Source organism: Rattus norvegicus, chromosome 2 (assembly GCF_021556685.1).
Source record: "Rattus norvegicus strain SHRSP/BbbUtx chromosome 2, alternate assembly SHRSP_T2T, whole genome shotgun sequence".
In the NCBI taxonomy this organism is placed as follows: Eukaryota; Metazoa; Chordata; class Mammalia; order Rodentia; family Muridae; genus Rattus; species Rattus norvegicus.
In genome coordinates, this window is record NC_141535.1 from 51,197,473 (window position 1) to 51,214,185 (window position 16,713).

A 16,713-nucleotide genomic window follows, 5' to 3' on the forward strand; every position below is an offset into this window, starting at 1 on the left:
AAAGTGCTAGTATACACAGAACACCAGGCATTACCACCAATGGCAGTCTCTCCTGGAGTGAACTCATCATTGATAATCCCTGATAGGTTCTCAGATATCAAGTTTCTCTGAAGTATAATATGCCTCACGGAGAATGTATGACAGAGTCAACCTAATTGTAATCCACTCACTAAGGCGGCTTTAAGAATCACACCTAGTTCAATGGACTTCGGCTCAAGAATGTTTGTGTTAGAAACATATCAAGAGATCCCTAAGGTCCCACATCTTTATGACTCACTTTGTTCCCTCTTCCCTCAATATTCTCATTCTATACTGTGCGTGTTCAACCCTGACCCTTCAAGTTCTACCATCTCCCCAAGGAAGCTTTTCACAGAGGCCCATATTCTAAACAACTGTAGATCAGCACCACAAGTGTGAAACCAATAGATTGACTTGGTCAGTAAATTGGTGATAGCTTTGAATAGACTGATTGAACACATATGTCATCAGTTTCAAAATTATGCTTAAATAATTATAATGTATGAAGTACATTCTAAAAGCTGTATTTGAAGCAACAAATGGCTTCTGTTTCTTTTTAGCTGTGCCTCCAGTTAAATTATAAGATCTTGTTTTTATCAGCTATTCTGTCATTTTTAGCATAAGCAATGAAACTCAGGAAAAGTTATAAACAAATTGAAATAGAAGACAAGGGTTTGCTAAATGAATAAGAAATGTATTAAGACTTCGCATTATAGCTTAGGTGGTATATTTTTACATTATTATACAACTTAAAATTTATGTTAAAATATACATTGTCACACTGAAAATAGAGGGATTGGGTAAGCATACAGAATGGGTAAAAGTAAAGAAATGTTTTCAGTTTAACGATAAAAGTGGGACTACATACTGGATCATTTGATGGCTTTTGCTTTTGTTTATCCTTGTGGTTTTCTCTGCTTCTGCTATCTAATATTGTCCTCTGACCTTGTGGTTTCCAAGTTACCTATGCTGCTAGATCAGAATGCTATAATGCTGTTTCCCTATCGATGATCACAAAACTTTAACCATATATACTTATTTTGTGCTTAGATTGGCTGAAAGCAGACCCTGTGTGATGACCTACTGTTCTCTATTCCTTCCTCCCTTCCTCAGCTTCTGTGAAAACTCATGAACTTTCTTGTTCTTGTTTCTCTTGTTACTTGGCTTCATCCCAGATTTCAGGTTTTCCTGAACAAAACCGATTGGCCTCACCTTTTTTTCTTTTTTTTCCTTGTACCACAGATTGCCACACTGACAAAGAATCTCTCCCTGATAAGTCTCCGCTCCCCCTCCCCCATTCGACCTTAGCAAATAGTAAACCAGAGAATCTATGTCTTGGAAGGGTGAGTTTGGCTTTGAAGAGGCTGTGCGCATGGAAGCAATGCTTACTGGAATCATCTCGAACAGACGTTCTGGGCTGCTTATAGTCTTGAAACTCTTCAGACTTCCAAGAAGCCCTGCTGAGTGAATGGTAACTTTGGCAGCACGTTTTGCTTCTATTAGCTAATCCAGTGGGTTGGGGAGACACCAGGGGAATAAGAGAAATCTGAGAATGCTGTCCTCAGCATCATTCGCAGGCACGTGGTGGCAAACTTCACCAGAGAATACTTCGTGGCATTCTGACTGGATTCCAAGCTATCTCGACCTCTGAGCTTGGTGTTGCTGAACACAGAGCGGCATATTTATCTCTCTGTGTGGTTATTGATTGTATAACTTATCTTAAACGAAAGGTCATCTTAGTCCACTTATCTCTTACACATTTTTCTTTTTCTTTCCCGCAGTGCTGGCCAATAGATTTGCTCACATGTGTTGATGTTAGTAGCCTTCCCATTCCTACTTAAAGAGCTGAGTGAGAATAAACAGGATAAGTAGAAGGAGGTCAGTTGGTTGTCCCTAGGTACAGATCCTTAATCTGAAAAGCCCCAGGCAGCTGATTATCCAGGGCTACAAAGATCTATTTGGTAGTTGTGCCCCCTGCCCCCACAACACACACACCATCTTCCATCTCCCCCTCTTTTCCACAAAAAGTCTTTTTCAGGTGTCTCCTTGATTTAATGTCCATTTAGCTTTATGAGCGGATTTATAGTGTGAAGAATTAACATGACCCCTTTTTTCTATTTGTAACATTATTCCAACAGGCGTTCAGTGTCTAGGGTGTTTTAGGCGGAGTTTTGTTCTGAATTATGACAATTTGCTAGTTCAGTGTTCTCTCTCTCTCTCTCTCTCTCTCTCTCTCTCTCTCTCTCTCTCTCTCCCTTCTTCCCTCCCTCTCCCTCCCTCCCTCTTCCCCCCTCGCTCTCTCCCTTCTTTGATTTCTCCCTCTGTCCTTTCCCTCCTCCCCTTTTCTCCCCCTCCCTTTCTTTTCTCCCCTCCCATTTTTGCAGACCTACACCCAGCGAGTCTCCCTCCAGACGGACAAATAAGCGTCCTGGGCGGGCTCCGGAGTTAAATGTCACGCTGGGCAAAAGTGGCACCCGAGAGCGTCCGGGCGCGCGCGGGTAGCGGCGGTCTACGGCCGGCAGGGGGCAGCCGAGGGGCGGCGCTGGCGCGAGGGTGCCGAGCCGCGTAGCCTCGCCCCGCGCCCGCAGCCTCTGCCTCAGCACCAGGCGCGGCGGAGCCGGGAGCGCGGCGGAGCCGGCAGCGCAGCCACTGAGGGCAGCGGCGGCGGCGGGAGCCAGGCGCGCAGCGGAGCAGCGGCGCGGGCGGGCGAGCGGGCAGCCGGCTCCGGCCCCTGCCCCTTGGCCTCAAGCCCCCGGCGAGTCTGGAGCCCTCGCCGTCGCCGGTCGCGTCCTTCGGGCATGGAAGGCGGCGGCAAGCCCAACTCCGCTTCCAACAGCCGCGACGATGGCAACAGCGTCTACCCCTCCAAGGCGCCCGCGACGGGGCCGGCGGCGGCCGACAAGCGCCTGGGGACCCCGCCGGGGGGCGGCGCGGCCGGGAAGGAACACGGCAACTCCGTGTGCTTCAAGGTGGACGGCGGCGGAGGAGAGGAGCCGGCGGGCAGCTTCGAGGATGCCGAGGGGCCCCGGCGACAGTACGGTTTCATGCAGAGGCAGTTCACCTCCATGCTGCAGCCTGGGGTCAACAAATTCTCCCTCCGCATGTTCGGGAGCCAGAAGGCGGTGGAGAAGGAGCAGGAAAGGGTTAAAACTGCAGGCTTCTGGATTATCCATCCGTACAGTGACTTCAGGTGAGGGATCCCTGGAGCCGCCCCACCCTGCTCCCCCTGACGCGCCCTCCGGCATCTCTATCCCGCCTCTGGGAAGGGGCGCCCCGGGGACTCACAATGGGGTGCGGGGCAGGCGGGGCGCCGGTGTTGGAGGCTTCTACTTAGACTGGCCACACTCCACTCTTCCAACTAGTTTCCACCGACGAAAGGTTTAGGTTAGGGAGTTTCTTCTCTCTAGAGTGCCAGCGAGGCATTCCTCCCTTGCCTGGTGAACTTTGGGGACAGACGAGGAGGGAAAAAGGCCACTGTGACCCGTGGACAGGAGGTTGCTAAGTTGCACTAGAGAAACTTTTACTTCGGTAATGGGAGTGGTAGGACGAGGCAGGTATCCTTGCTAAGCGCATCTCCCCAAAGGAAAAAAAAAAGATGCTTCTGGGATCCCGGAGATGTGGAAACTGGAGACAGTGACTCACAGGTCCTAGCTGTTCCTGCCACTCTCGCCCCTGGGAGTGTTAATCTGTTGTTCTTATGCTTATAGGCACCCTTGTCACTACTGAATTTCTCCAGATCAGTGGCTGGCAGGCAGAGCTTCCGAGGCACTTGCTTGCGCTTGGGTAGTCTCTGACTTGAGGTTTCAGCGGAGCGGGCGCTGCCCCACTGGGCAAGAGCGTGGCTGGAAGCCTCGAGTTTCCGAAACAGAGGCAGGGGGGTCGTTTCCAGAGCCCCCTTCCTGAAACAGAGCGACACCCGCTCTTGACCTTGACTACAAATCCATTTCAGAAATGCCTTTCCAGTTTCCCAGCATGGGAGGAAGGGCGGCAGAGCTGTCAGCAGGAGACAATTAATATGAGTTTCCTGATCTTATTTGTGGCCCGAGTATTCATTTGGTTAATAAGCATGTTTAGAGACTGACAAATGAAGGTCGTGAAGTAGATCCTCTTATTAGTGCGACACGCTCCTGAACACAGGCAGAGCTTCCTTCTAAAAAAAATCCCAAACTAGTAACTCAAGGTGATATTCACTTGTTTGTTTATTAGTCCAACTAGGGGAAGCAAAAACAGCAGCAGCAGCAGCAGCAATATCAACAAAACAATAACAACGAAAGGAATATATGTGTATTATTGAGTGTATGCATAGGCTCCCGGTAAACTGCAAGCAAACATAACAATAAAAAACCTTACTTCCAGTAGCATTTAGAAACTCCCTGAAATTGCCTTCCTGTGCACGCAGGGGAGGGAGCTGTCCACAGTTCTGAATCAAGTTAACTGAGGAATATAACCCAAAAAGGCTTGGTTTGATGACCGTCCATCTTCCCTGAGATGTTTATCGTCTCAAAAATCAGCAGTCTCTATTCCTTGTGCACAGAGTGGATGGATTTTAGGAAAGACTTGATTTTAAAATGCTTATTCGGAAAAAAAACATAGAAAACCCCACTGAAGGACTTACACTAACTAATGACATTTACTGTCTGCAATTGAGTCTGATCGAAAGGTTGTTCAGGCTAAAAAAAGCCTCCCAAGTAATAAAACATGTTTCCTCTGTGAGGAAGATACTTGCGGAAGCAACCTCATAGATGGTCTTGCTCTATGTAAGGCAAATTAATGCTGTTGCACTCGATAGAATTTTAAAAGTGGAATCTGAGTCAGGTTTGAATATCATCTCTTTTTGATTCCTGCATGGAAATGTAATGCAAATTTTACTATAATTAAAAAAATTTTAAGAAACTAGTCAACAATCTTAACAAAATTTGAGTGATACTAAAATTAGGACATTTAGTGAAAATGTTCACAAAGATGCTAAACATTTTTTACTTGATAACGTGTTTAATTAAGTGATTCCAAATGATTCTTTTATATATTAATCAATAGAAAAATGATGGTGCTTTTCAAAACACTACCATGTAGCAAATGGTGAAACCCTCCCCATTTATTTTTTCTAACACATGCAGAGTCTTTTCCTGAGCTAGAATTGTAGGTCTAATCTGTGGATCAGTGAAACTAAGGGAGTCTACATGTTTCCCCCAGAAGACCTGCTGAAACAAAGCAAATGCTGCACAAAGGTGGGAGGCGAAAGCGAGGAATGATTCAGTTCCATCCTGCACTTTACGGAGATGGCCGATGACTAAGAAGTGAGCTTATATACAGACAAGCTCCAGTATGATTTAGGGGACTTGATTTCCCTTGCATAAATGGAAAAATGGAAGCAATAGGCTAAATAGCTATTATTACTTAAAATTTAGAATGGAATATATCTGAAAAAATTGTAACTTAGAATTTCTGTATGTATTTGTTTCCTAAGGAGATCATGGCCATCCTGTACCTATTGTACCTATTCGGGTACAGAAGACATTATTTAATTGGCATCTTTCTATACCCACAGTTACCCAGTTGGAAGCATTTCTAAAACCCATGGCATGCCAAGATAATATAGTTGTTGAAACTGCAACTGAAACCAGGCAAAATTCCAGCAATTTTTTCCCACAACAGTGCAAGCAATGTTCAAGTGATCCTTTTTGATCTGCCCATCACAGACCTTTCCAGAGGAAGGTACTTGAAGGGAAGTGCTTTGCTGAAGTTATGAGAACATCAAGCTTAGGTTCATTAACCTGCCAACAGAGGCAGGAACACAGAAGAGTACCTTGCTAGAAGGGTTTTTGGCTCTGGAAAGTTGAGAAACAAAGTGTATTCTTTGCTTGTTACTTTCATAAGTATCTTTGGGGCCAGAACTGTTTACCTTGTTTGTTGCTGGCTCTCAGGATGCAGAGTGTAGCAGGATCCCTTTTCCAGGAGATGTCGTGGTTTTGACATTGTGCCTAATATTCTGGTGCGCATCTCAAGATGACTTCTAAGGCTGGAGCCTTTCTCCCAGCCTACTAGGGCGGTGGTTCTCAACCTGTGGGTTGTGATGCCCTTGGCAAATCTCAGTCTCCAAAAGTATTTGCATCAAGATTCATTACAGTCGCATAATTAAGTTTTGAAGAAGCCATGAAAATAATCTTAAGACCGGGGGATCACCACAACACGAAGAGGTGTATTAAAGGGCTGTGGAATTAGGAAGGTTAAGGAGCACTGGGTTAGGGTGAGGGCTGTGTTTTGGATCACACTTCCAGACAACTAGCTAGTGCCTCTTTTACCCACCACAGTCTGAGTGTGCTACTTTTGTGTCTGACAAGTTGGAGTCTCCCACTTTGAGTGTAACTAGGGCAGAGGCTCCGTGTTTCCTGTCTTTCTCAGGAAAGGACGGTAGTAGCAAAGAGGGAGCCCAATGTTATTAACACTGTAAGAAATCACGGGGAAGAAGTTAGGAAGTATAATTTTTCCTGTGATATTTAATTACCATGATTAGGGAAAATATTGGATGGTACTTTTAAAAAAAATTTTAACTTTCTTTTGACAGGATGTATGTGTCCCCCTGCTCCTCTTCTCTCTCTGTCTCTCTGTGTCTCTGTCTTTCTGTCTCTCTGTCTCTGTCTGGCTTTCTCTGTCTCTCTCTGTGTCTCTGTCTCTTTCTGTCTCTGTCTCTGTCTCTTTCTCTATGATTCTCTCTCTGTCTCTCTGTCTCTGTCTCTGTCTCTGTCTCTGTCTCTCTGTCTCTTTCTGTCTCTGTCTCTGTCTCTTTTTCTATGATTCTCTGTCTCTGTCTCTCTGTCTCTGTCTCTCTCTCTCTCTGTGTGTGTGTGTGTGTGTGTGTGTGTTTGTGTGCATGTGCAGATATGTGTATGGTGGCTTAGCTGTGTGATGTCTCCCTCAACTACTTTCTACTTTGGAGATAACTTAAAAATGAATTCACACAGGTGTGGATTTTTAGAGTGAAGGCATGGACTCAGCCTTTTTCAAATTTGTGTTAACAGTGCACATTTAATTTCAAGGTTAAGTATAAATATTTTGAGATAAACAGCAGTGATTATTCATTTACTAGTCAAAATTACAATTTTGATCCATTTTAATAAGAATGTGATGGATGATAGGCAAATGGGGTCTCACTGTCAGTTGTTAGCGATCATATTCATGTGTGATGGAATAATATTTAGAATGCTTATGTGCTTATGTGGATGAGTGTGTGTGTGTGTGTGTGTGTGTGTGTGTGTGTGTGTGTGTGTGTGTATTGCTAAGGGTCGAACTCTGGGCCATGAACATGCTAGACAAGTTGCCACTGTGCTATCCTCTACCAAGATGAGTGATTTCATTGTGAGAGCAACTTACCAAGGGAAACATTGTTACCTGTTATTTGAATAACAGAATTTACATATATTACAAAGACATTATTTATTAATATCATTATGTGTCCAGTGAACTGTGCTGAATTCTACTGCATCTCCTTAATAGAAAACCACTAACCAAGATATCACCAGTGAGACATAGCTTAGGTAGGGTCTATAAAAACGAAAATTACACGTTTTCTATTTTTGCAATTCTGCTGTTCCTTTGTTGGTTAATGCTGACAGAATGTCTGTTTTAAACAAGGGGCCCCTGTTCTGTGAAGATGGAGCTGACATTGTGTCCTTTGCTGCATAGTGGGAAGGGTCGTATTGTGATTTCTGCTTTTCATTGTCAGTGGAGAAACCATGTACAAAACCTACTGTGCTTTAACTACTCAAATGTTCTGGGGAATCAACCCAAAGACTCACTTTCTGCAGATTTCACCTCCTCAGCACTTCACAGGTACAGGTGACTACTGACGTTAGAGGTCACATGACAGGCTCATTGGAGAAGGGAGCCTTCCACCTCGCTCCCCAGCCAATCAGAAAGAGACTGTATTTCCAGGTGCTCCTCACAAGAAAATAATTCAACCTTCTGGGGTTTGAGGTCTAATTAGCTTATTCTAACAATATCTTTAAGCTGGATGCCCTCTGCATTCTATAGCAATGTGTTTGTTTTCCCATATTGGCAGAGCCAGAATAAACCATAAAGATTAATTTCTATGTTAAGTGAATCTTTTCATGTCTTTAAATTTAATTATGATTTTCATAATGATAATAATATTGGTAAGCCCAATTTTTAAAAAAAAATATTTAAAAGGGACCTTAAGCTATCGGTTTATTAAGTTATACTTTTACAATGTTTTATTACTTAAAGTTTTAGTTAATGTTTGGATATTAAATGGCATATATTGCATATTGTAAAGATAAACATATTTTAATTATGGTAAGTCAAATATTATAGTGTCCACTTTTCCTGAATAAATCTTAATTTAAGACTGCTTTGAAGACTTGCTATGAATTGAGAAACATTAGACATGTATACTATACCAATCATATTTATTTTCTGCTTACTTATTTTATTTGAATAATAAAATTTACATATGTTACAGAGATATGTTATTTGTTAATTAATCACGTGTTCAGCTAACTGCTGTATTCAGCTGTATCGGCTAAATCAAAACCCACCAACTAAGGTATCATTGCCAATGGGACACAGCTTAAATAGGATCTATAACTCAGCATACTTACACTGTATGAGTCTATCTCCCACTGAGAGCGTGACACCCACAAAATGCCCTCGGTATAAATTTCATGTGCCCACTTTCCCATTCAGGGCAGACTGCCCATGTTCTCAAATAATTAATCTCATTGTTTAGCAATAGATATTGGACTTAGTGTGAATCTTTTCGAATATAGAACCTTTTAAGTCCAATATTAGCCTTAAATATATACATTAGTGCCGTGAAAGTACATGAAGGAAGAGTACATGAAGAACACGGAATATTTTCAGGGTCTATGACAAAGTTTTTGCTCTTATCTTTGTAAATGCATACCAGACTATGAATTATGCTGCTGCCATATTTTAGGAGAAGAGTCAGGGTATTGAAGAGTCAAGAGTATTGAAGGAAAAATCTTCATATATTAGAAAAAATTCATATTGTCTAAGTAATAATTTTTTTAAAAATATCTTTCTTTTACATGAATTTATTTTAAATTATAATTTTTCCTTATTTTTGAGGATCTCATACATATATACTATATGATATTATTATATTTACCCTCTATTTTCCTTCTCTAACTCATCCATATCCCAGTCTACACATGCCTTCCCAACACTTTCCTCTTCCTCCCCTCTAAGCCTAATTTGTGTTTCCCAGATGTACATGAGAGATGTAATGGCTGCTTACCACTGGTTCTCTAGAAGTAAAAGCCACAGCATCCACAGAATAGAGCAAATCCTACAATCCTTTGCCTCCCAGCTGCTCCTCTTTTTTTTTTCTGATTATAGTGTGCAAATGTAATGCAAACTATTCGATGTACATACCTATATAGATTGCTATCTAGAAAGGTTTTGATATATAATTAAAAGACATGTACATACTATTATGTTCCTGTAAACATAAATAAAGACCTGAATTGCTAATTAAATTTTCCCCGATATTTAAAATCTGACTTTAGCTGAAGAAAAATGAGTTTCCTGACCCTTTCTTGTTTAGTAATGAATACTATCCTAGTATTTTTTTAACCTCATCATTGTCCACTCACTTCGAGCACATGCTCATGCTTTGAACATATCTTAGCAGTCTTATAGGCATACTTCGTATTTCATTTTAAAGGCTTGTGTAAGTACAAAAACAAAGGCAAATCCAGAAAACTAATCACACACAAAGGTGGCAACTTTTAATCCATTTTGGACTTTCAGATTTGCCTGAAATATTTAGGGATTTTAGCCAGTGCTTCAGCCAACACGTTTTTGTATTTTATTATATTCTTGACAAGGTTCATAGGAAAGAGTTACTAGTTATAGGCATTTTACAATACTTTTTTATTAATTAACACTGGCCCCAGAAGTGTCTTAAACCAATACGAGTGGTATGATCTCCCTGAGGTTGACGTCCTTGCTCAAGTGTGAGCAGGCTATTTTACAACAGAGACTAAAAGTCAGTCCTCAGACCCACCATCTTCTAGAGATGAAAAACTGTCCTGAATTGTAAACTTGAATGATGCTTTAATTCTCCTGTTTTGTATTTCTAATTTTTTTCTTTAAATTTATTCTTCGATATTTCCATATAGTATATTTTTATCATATTGTTTCCTAACTTCTTTTAGATCCTCTCCTTTCCCTACCCACCTAACTTCATGTTCTCACCCCCCCGCCCCCAACTAAAGGGAAAGGAAACAGCCACTTAAAATCTCTTTATGTTAGTGTTGGAAAAATGCATAGAGTGGCTACTCTTTCCTTCTGTATGGTCTTCGATGATATTTTAACAGTGTTTGGAGATATAACTTATATGCTGTATACTTTGCCAATTACAAGCTTAAAAGTAAATGTTGTTATTACATTATCATAGTTGTGTGTCCATCAACATAATCACCTTTTAGGGCATTTTGTCATCCTAAGAGGAAACTTCATGATCATTAGTACTCACATCCCCCCTCATCAATGAGCAATCAGCAATCTACTTTGTGTTGACAGATTTGCTAGGCTTATCCTAGAAATATCACATCCGCTGGATCATATAATATCTAGTATTTTCCTGGCTTCTTTCACTTAACATGTTCGCCATAGCACCTCCAATACATTATTTTTACATTTTATTTTCATTCTTGGCTGAATACTATTGGTAACATAGATGTGGTTTCTTAGATTTATCTATACATATGTTGACAGACATAAGATTTTTGTAATGTTCAGTAGTGCTGGTATGACTATCCTTGCATTTTACATGTTTTTGTGCAATGTTATCGTTGAGAGCAAAATTGTTTGGTCAGTATAATAGCTATCAATATAAATTTATTGGATGAACAGTAAAGGGTCAGTTCTTTGCAGTATTGAGGCACGATGAATTTCTGAGTCAGCAAATTCAGAAAAGGGCATCAAAAACTCTGTGTTCCTCCACAATAGGATCTGGTACCCCTGCTATTTACAACCTGGAACCAAAAACATTGCATTCACTGCCCACTGTAAAAAGGAATAGATAAAAATGTAGAAAGATGAAGTGGTTTGAACATCATGTCAGATATAGATAGTGAAAACTGGGCCAGGGATTCAGATCTGCTTGAATCTTAATTCTGTCATTTCAACCCTCGCCCAATAGGAAACGAGCTGCCAACATAAATAATTCTCTAAAGTTTCAGGGAAACATGATTAATTGAAACTCATCATTTATCCTTCCTCCTTCTTGAAATGGCTATAAAATAATATGAAAATATGCATGTATATCCATAGAATGGAGAAACAGAGGACAGAGAATAAGAGAATTGGAGGTATTCTGGGAAATAGATGAGGAAAACATCTCACATATACAGTTATTCGTTCCCTGAATCTCAGAAGAGGGAGGGACTTGGACCAGTTTAAAGTAGTTCCGGGAAAGCGGGGCTGCAAACAGAATAGACTACAGTTTCCTTATTGAATGCAGAGCTCTCAGTGCTAGGCCTAGCTTACCTGAAGTCAAGGCAGGGAACTAGAGCCACTACAGAGTCTTGTTTACCAGCTAATCATGTTGCCAAAAGCCCCACATATATACGTAGAGGCTATCATTTTTTGATACTTGTTTGTCTGTCTGTTTGGTAAAACATTGTTTAATAATTGAGAACAAAAACATTGCCAAAATTTTCACTCTAGTCTCCACTATGAAAGAAAATGACTAAATCAAGTAGAAAGATAAAATCCAAAGGAAAGAAAGATAGAACAGATGAAGGAAAAATGATAACATTATCAACACACACAGTATTCTTAGTAAATATTATTTCTATACCATAACAGTGGTGGCTTTTTGGCTTTTTTTTTGCTAAGATATTAAGCAGTCACTCTTGGGAACGGGAGAGATGGCTCAGCAGTTATGAACGCTGGTTGTTCTTGCAGAAGATGTGGGTTTAGTTCCCAGTATCTACATATGGCTCACAACTATCTGTAATTCTATTTCCCGGGGATCCAGACCTTTCTTCTGGCCTACACAGACAACAGCCCTTTGTGCGGTATTACATACATCCATACATGGAAAATACTCATGCAGGAAATTATTGTAAAAGAAATCTTAAAAGAAATAACGGAAATAATGAATTCATTAAAAGGCCCCCAGAATTAAGGCAATTAGGAAAAATAATGAAGAAAATGTGAAATAGCATGTGAACATATAGAATTAACTCTTAAAATTAAAATATAGCCAAAGAGACTCCAAAAGAGAACTATGAAATTAGTCAAGATTGTGCACTGAGACTTGGAATTTGTAGAACAAAGTCTTCCACAAGACCATGTTTTTCTTCCAAAGTTGCTCATTAATTTGATCCAGAAAAACTAGGAGTTAGGAGAAAAACTGTGGAGACGTGCAAGATGGGAGGTGAGACCTCACACGGAGCTCTGAAAGAGAGAACCGGGAATATGCCTGAGTCATCAAGATGGCAGCCAGACTAAGCCAGTGTGGAAAACAGAGAAACTGAGGATGAAAAAAATGAAGTTGGCATTTGAAAAAATATCATAGATATTCTACACATCATGAAAAATAAGAGGTCTTTAGTTATTGTAAAATATCTGTAAAGTAATAATATATGAGCTGTAACACAAGACCTTTATTCATTCCAGAGTAAGCTGAAAGTCTGTAAAACCACGAAAAGAACCAAAGTTGCCTTGTTCAGCAAGTCAGTAATACCTGTCGACAATTTAATTGAAAATTATGGGCCGGTTATTCGAGAGGGCAGGAGAAAGGTAAATGCGGGTGGGTTGCTGAAAGGAAGCTACATCTTCAACTTCTATAATTGGAAGCGAACATGGTTTAGAGTCAATAAATTGATTTCTCTTTGAAATATGAGTTAAATGCTAAAAGAAACAGGGTGGTTTAATTTGGGAAGCAAGCATGTAGAACAGCAGAAATGGGGTAGGGCTTGTATGTTTTGACCTTTTAAGTCTAGTTTCCCTGAAACAACTATTGGAGTAACTAATGTTTTGAGGCAATTATTTGGGTTTAAATTATTACTGACTGAGAGTTTCAGTTTCTTCAGTTGCACAATGAGAAATGTAACATAGGTTTTGTGGAATTTTGGAGAAGATCCATATTTTTGTCTCTTTATTTATACACGTACTATACATGATTTATGTATGCACGTTTATAATCGGAAGATTATGCTGGGCATTTAAAACCTCCCAAGTTTAGTTATTATTAGAAAAGTAATGAGGATGTTTGCAGCCAACCACTGGATTGACCACTGAGCCCCCAATGAAGGAGATATAGAAAAGACTGAAGGGGCTGGAGGGTTTTGCAATACCATAGAAAAACAATATCAACCAACCAGACACCCCAGAGCTCCCAGGGACTAAACCACTAACCAAAGATTACACGTGTCTCCAGTGACAGAATGGCATTGTCCAGCATCATTAGGAGGAAAAGCCCTCGGTCCTGTGAAGGCTTGTTTCCCCAATGTAGGGTAATGCAAGGGCATTGAGGTTGGAGTGGGTGGGTGGGAATGGGAGCATCCTCATGGAAACAGGGGGGAGGGTGGAATGGGAATAGGAGAGGGGGATAAGGGGGTAACATTTGAAATGTAAATACATAAAATATCCAAGAAAAATAAAATTAAAAATAAAAAGAATCATGGCATGCAAACTAAGAAAACAAAATTATTCCCTAAGGACATTCTGTGATAGTCTTTAGAATTCACTTATTTTTATGTGTGTCGATGTTTTTCCTTCAAGTATGTCTGTACTACGAATCACATGCATTCCAGTTGACCATGGATGCTTGAAGAGGGTGTCACATGCCCTGAAATGGGAGTAAGAGATAGATGTGAGTCTCCATATAGGGCGCCTGGGTTCTCTGGAAGAGTAGCCAGCGTTCTTAACAGTTGAGCCTTCCTCCAGCCCCAAGCTGCAGAATTTCCTAAGCAGTACCACCTAGGAAGGAGGAACATCTCACTGTTGTAAACTATGCAGCCATTTTCTTAATTTTCTCATCACAGTCACCCGTGTGGCAGACTGCCCGGCATACAATGGCATGCTTTCTCTGGGCTGCATGAAACATGTCTAATGAGACCATTAGTGTTGTGAAACTTCTAACTCATGCTCATCCTGCAAAGTTTTCTAGATGTATCAATTTGTATAGAACCATATAAGTATAGCTGGCATTAAATAGCGCAGTAGCAAACATGTAGAAATAGATCTTAGAGAAAATTGAAGTGGCACCGTGTTCCATGTGCTGCTTCCTGTTAATCTTCATTTTCATAGAAAAAATGGCATAATTAAAACATTTGGGATCTTATTGCAGATCAATTAAATGTTACACATGAGCCAAGTATGATGAATCATAACTTCCTAAACTCTTTCATTTTAATTTTATTGTCAAAGTCAATTGTCTGGAAAATGGCTATTTAGAAATACGTTGTAAGAATACGACAAACATTATTGTGGCACAGTTACGGCAGGGCACACCTGCAACATGGATGTGGAGTTAAGAAAATTAGAAGCTCAAGGTAGGCATTGGCTATATAGGGGAGTTCAAGACTGGCCTGGATTACAGGATAACCTCTATTAAAAGCCAAAGAAGCAGTTGAAAATATTCCAATTTTGAAAAGATAGTCTTTAATATCTTACATTCTGATATCATTCGAGAACAGATGTACTTACCACTATTGAAATATATTTGAACCTTAGTTTTCAAATTGCACTATATTAAAAGGGCATATGCAGAGACTTAAAAAGTTATGTTTTATATATGCACACTAAGTACATTTTTAGTAGATGTCATTTATAGATTAACAATAATTTTTAAGGGTTTTTGTTCTGAGCATCTACTTGGTTAATGTTGTTGAATAACCATGCAAATAAAGTTTTGATTAACACTGTAGGAAGCTTTTATGTGTGCATATATGTATCTAATAAGTAGTAGAAATATGTACCAGATGTGGTTATGTTTGCAGCTGTGTTATACAGCATAAATAGTATCACCATTCAATTGTCTATACTTACTGTTTACTCGCCATTTATGGCTATGCGCTCATACCAGTGTCTACGAGATTTCTAAACTTGAAGAATCCTGGGCCCTCGAAAGAACATATACTTGCAATGTTTCATCTATGGCTTTAAGAGGTTCATGCATTCCTTTAAGCATATTTATTTTGGGAGCTGAAGTTAGGACTTGTTCTACCTAACATTTTCTAATTAAAATACATATATTTATTTATTTATTTATTTTAAATTTTATTTTTCTTGGATATATTATGTATTTACATTTCAAATATTATCCCCTTTCTCCCTCTCTCCCATAACCTCTCCCCCTGCTACTATGAGGATGCTCCCACTCCTACCCACTCACTCCCACATCAACGACCTGGCATTTCCCTGCACTGGGGCATCGAGCCTTCACAGGATCAAGACCCTCTCCTCCCATTGATACCAGATAAGTCCATCCTCTGCTACATATGCAGCTGTAGCCATGGTTCCCTCCATGTGTACTCTTTGGTTGGTAGTTTAGTCCCTGGACACTCTGGTGGGATCTGGTTGGCTGATAATATTTCTAAACATAAGTAAAGACACCAAGAACAACATGCAGGAGAAAAAAGAAAACAATTTTGTTTGGGTCGGCAATTTTAGAATCAAGAAACTGTAGTAGTCTTGCCTTATGTAGCAAATTTACTGTCAGCTAAAAGGTCAGATTTCTAAAAAGACTACACATTCAAAGACAGGGAGACTTGAATGCCATTGTTCACTGATACTTTATTCACAACAGCAAGAAAATGAAATCAGATTGAATGTCTGTCAATATGAACAGATAACAAAAATGAATATATACACAATGGAATTTCATCCAACTATAAAGAAATGAAATTCTGACAATTCAGGAAAATTAATAGAACTGGGAATTTTTCTGTTACTATTAAGTAACACGGGCTAAGAAAGATACTACATACACTCTCTCAGAGATCATCTCTCTAGAATTTATGTGTCAGTAAAGGAGAGTGGAAGCCAGGAAACTAGAAAGGACCCCTTGAAATGAGGAAGAGCAGACTTTAAAGGGTATAATGTAATGCACATGAAATTAAAGGAGAAGGCAAAATCCTGGGAACAGAGGGTTACAATAGGAGTGTGGGACATAGTGATATGAGGGCATGTATGTTTGAAAATGCCACGAAGAAACTTATATGTTTCTTGAGTTAATAAATAATCAGTCTGGTTTTGAGGTTATATAACTGATTATGAGTAATTTAATGAAAAAATTGATTGTTTAGTAAATGCAATATAGCAGAAAATTATGACCAGAAACATGAAACACTGTGGGAGAAGAGGAGACTGTATGTAATTCTTTGCATACTCTGTTCACTGGCTTTCCTGTTACTGAAACCATTTGGTGACTGGTTGAGTATATTAAAAATATACCTTTATTTGTCAAAGTAACTTTTTATTTATTTACCTGTTGTTGTCCTCTTGGAGGCTTATCACAGAATAAACTCACCTTTTTTATCTTGTTCTGAACTCTGGCTGATTTAGCTCAGCTCTTATGACTCAAATTCCTCTTCAAACTGACAGAGTCAATCTGGCTTCTCTCAGCTTCTCACTTAATTGCTCTGCTTAGCCTCAAACAAACTTTGGAGTTTGTTCTAATCTTCTGGCTCCTTA

At 40.0% G+C, this 16,713-nt stretch overlaps 1 protein-coding gene across 1 annotated transcript in view; it reads left to right on the forward strand.

Annotated features, from left to right (window-relative positions):
* Positions 1-2,742: 2,742 nt before the first annotated feature.
* Hcn1 (hyperpolarization-activated cyclic nucleotide-gated potassium channel 1) overlaps positions 2,743-16,713 on the forward strand; it is a 398,847-nt gene continuing 384,876 nt past the window's right edge. Inside the window, 1 exon segment of the mRNA NM_053375.2 lies at positions 2,743-3,208. Within this exon segment, the coding sequence (NP_445827.2) occupies positions 2,817-3,208 (392 nt within the window). The 5' untranslated portion in view covers positions 2,743-2,816.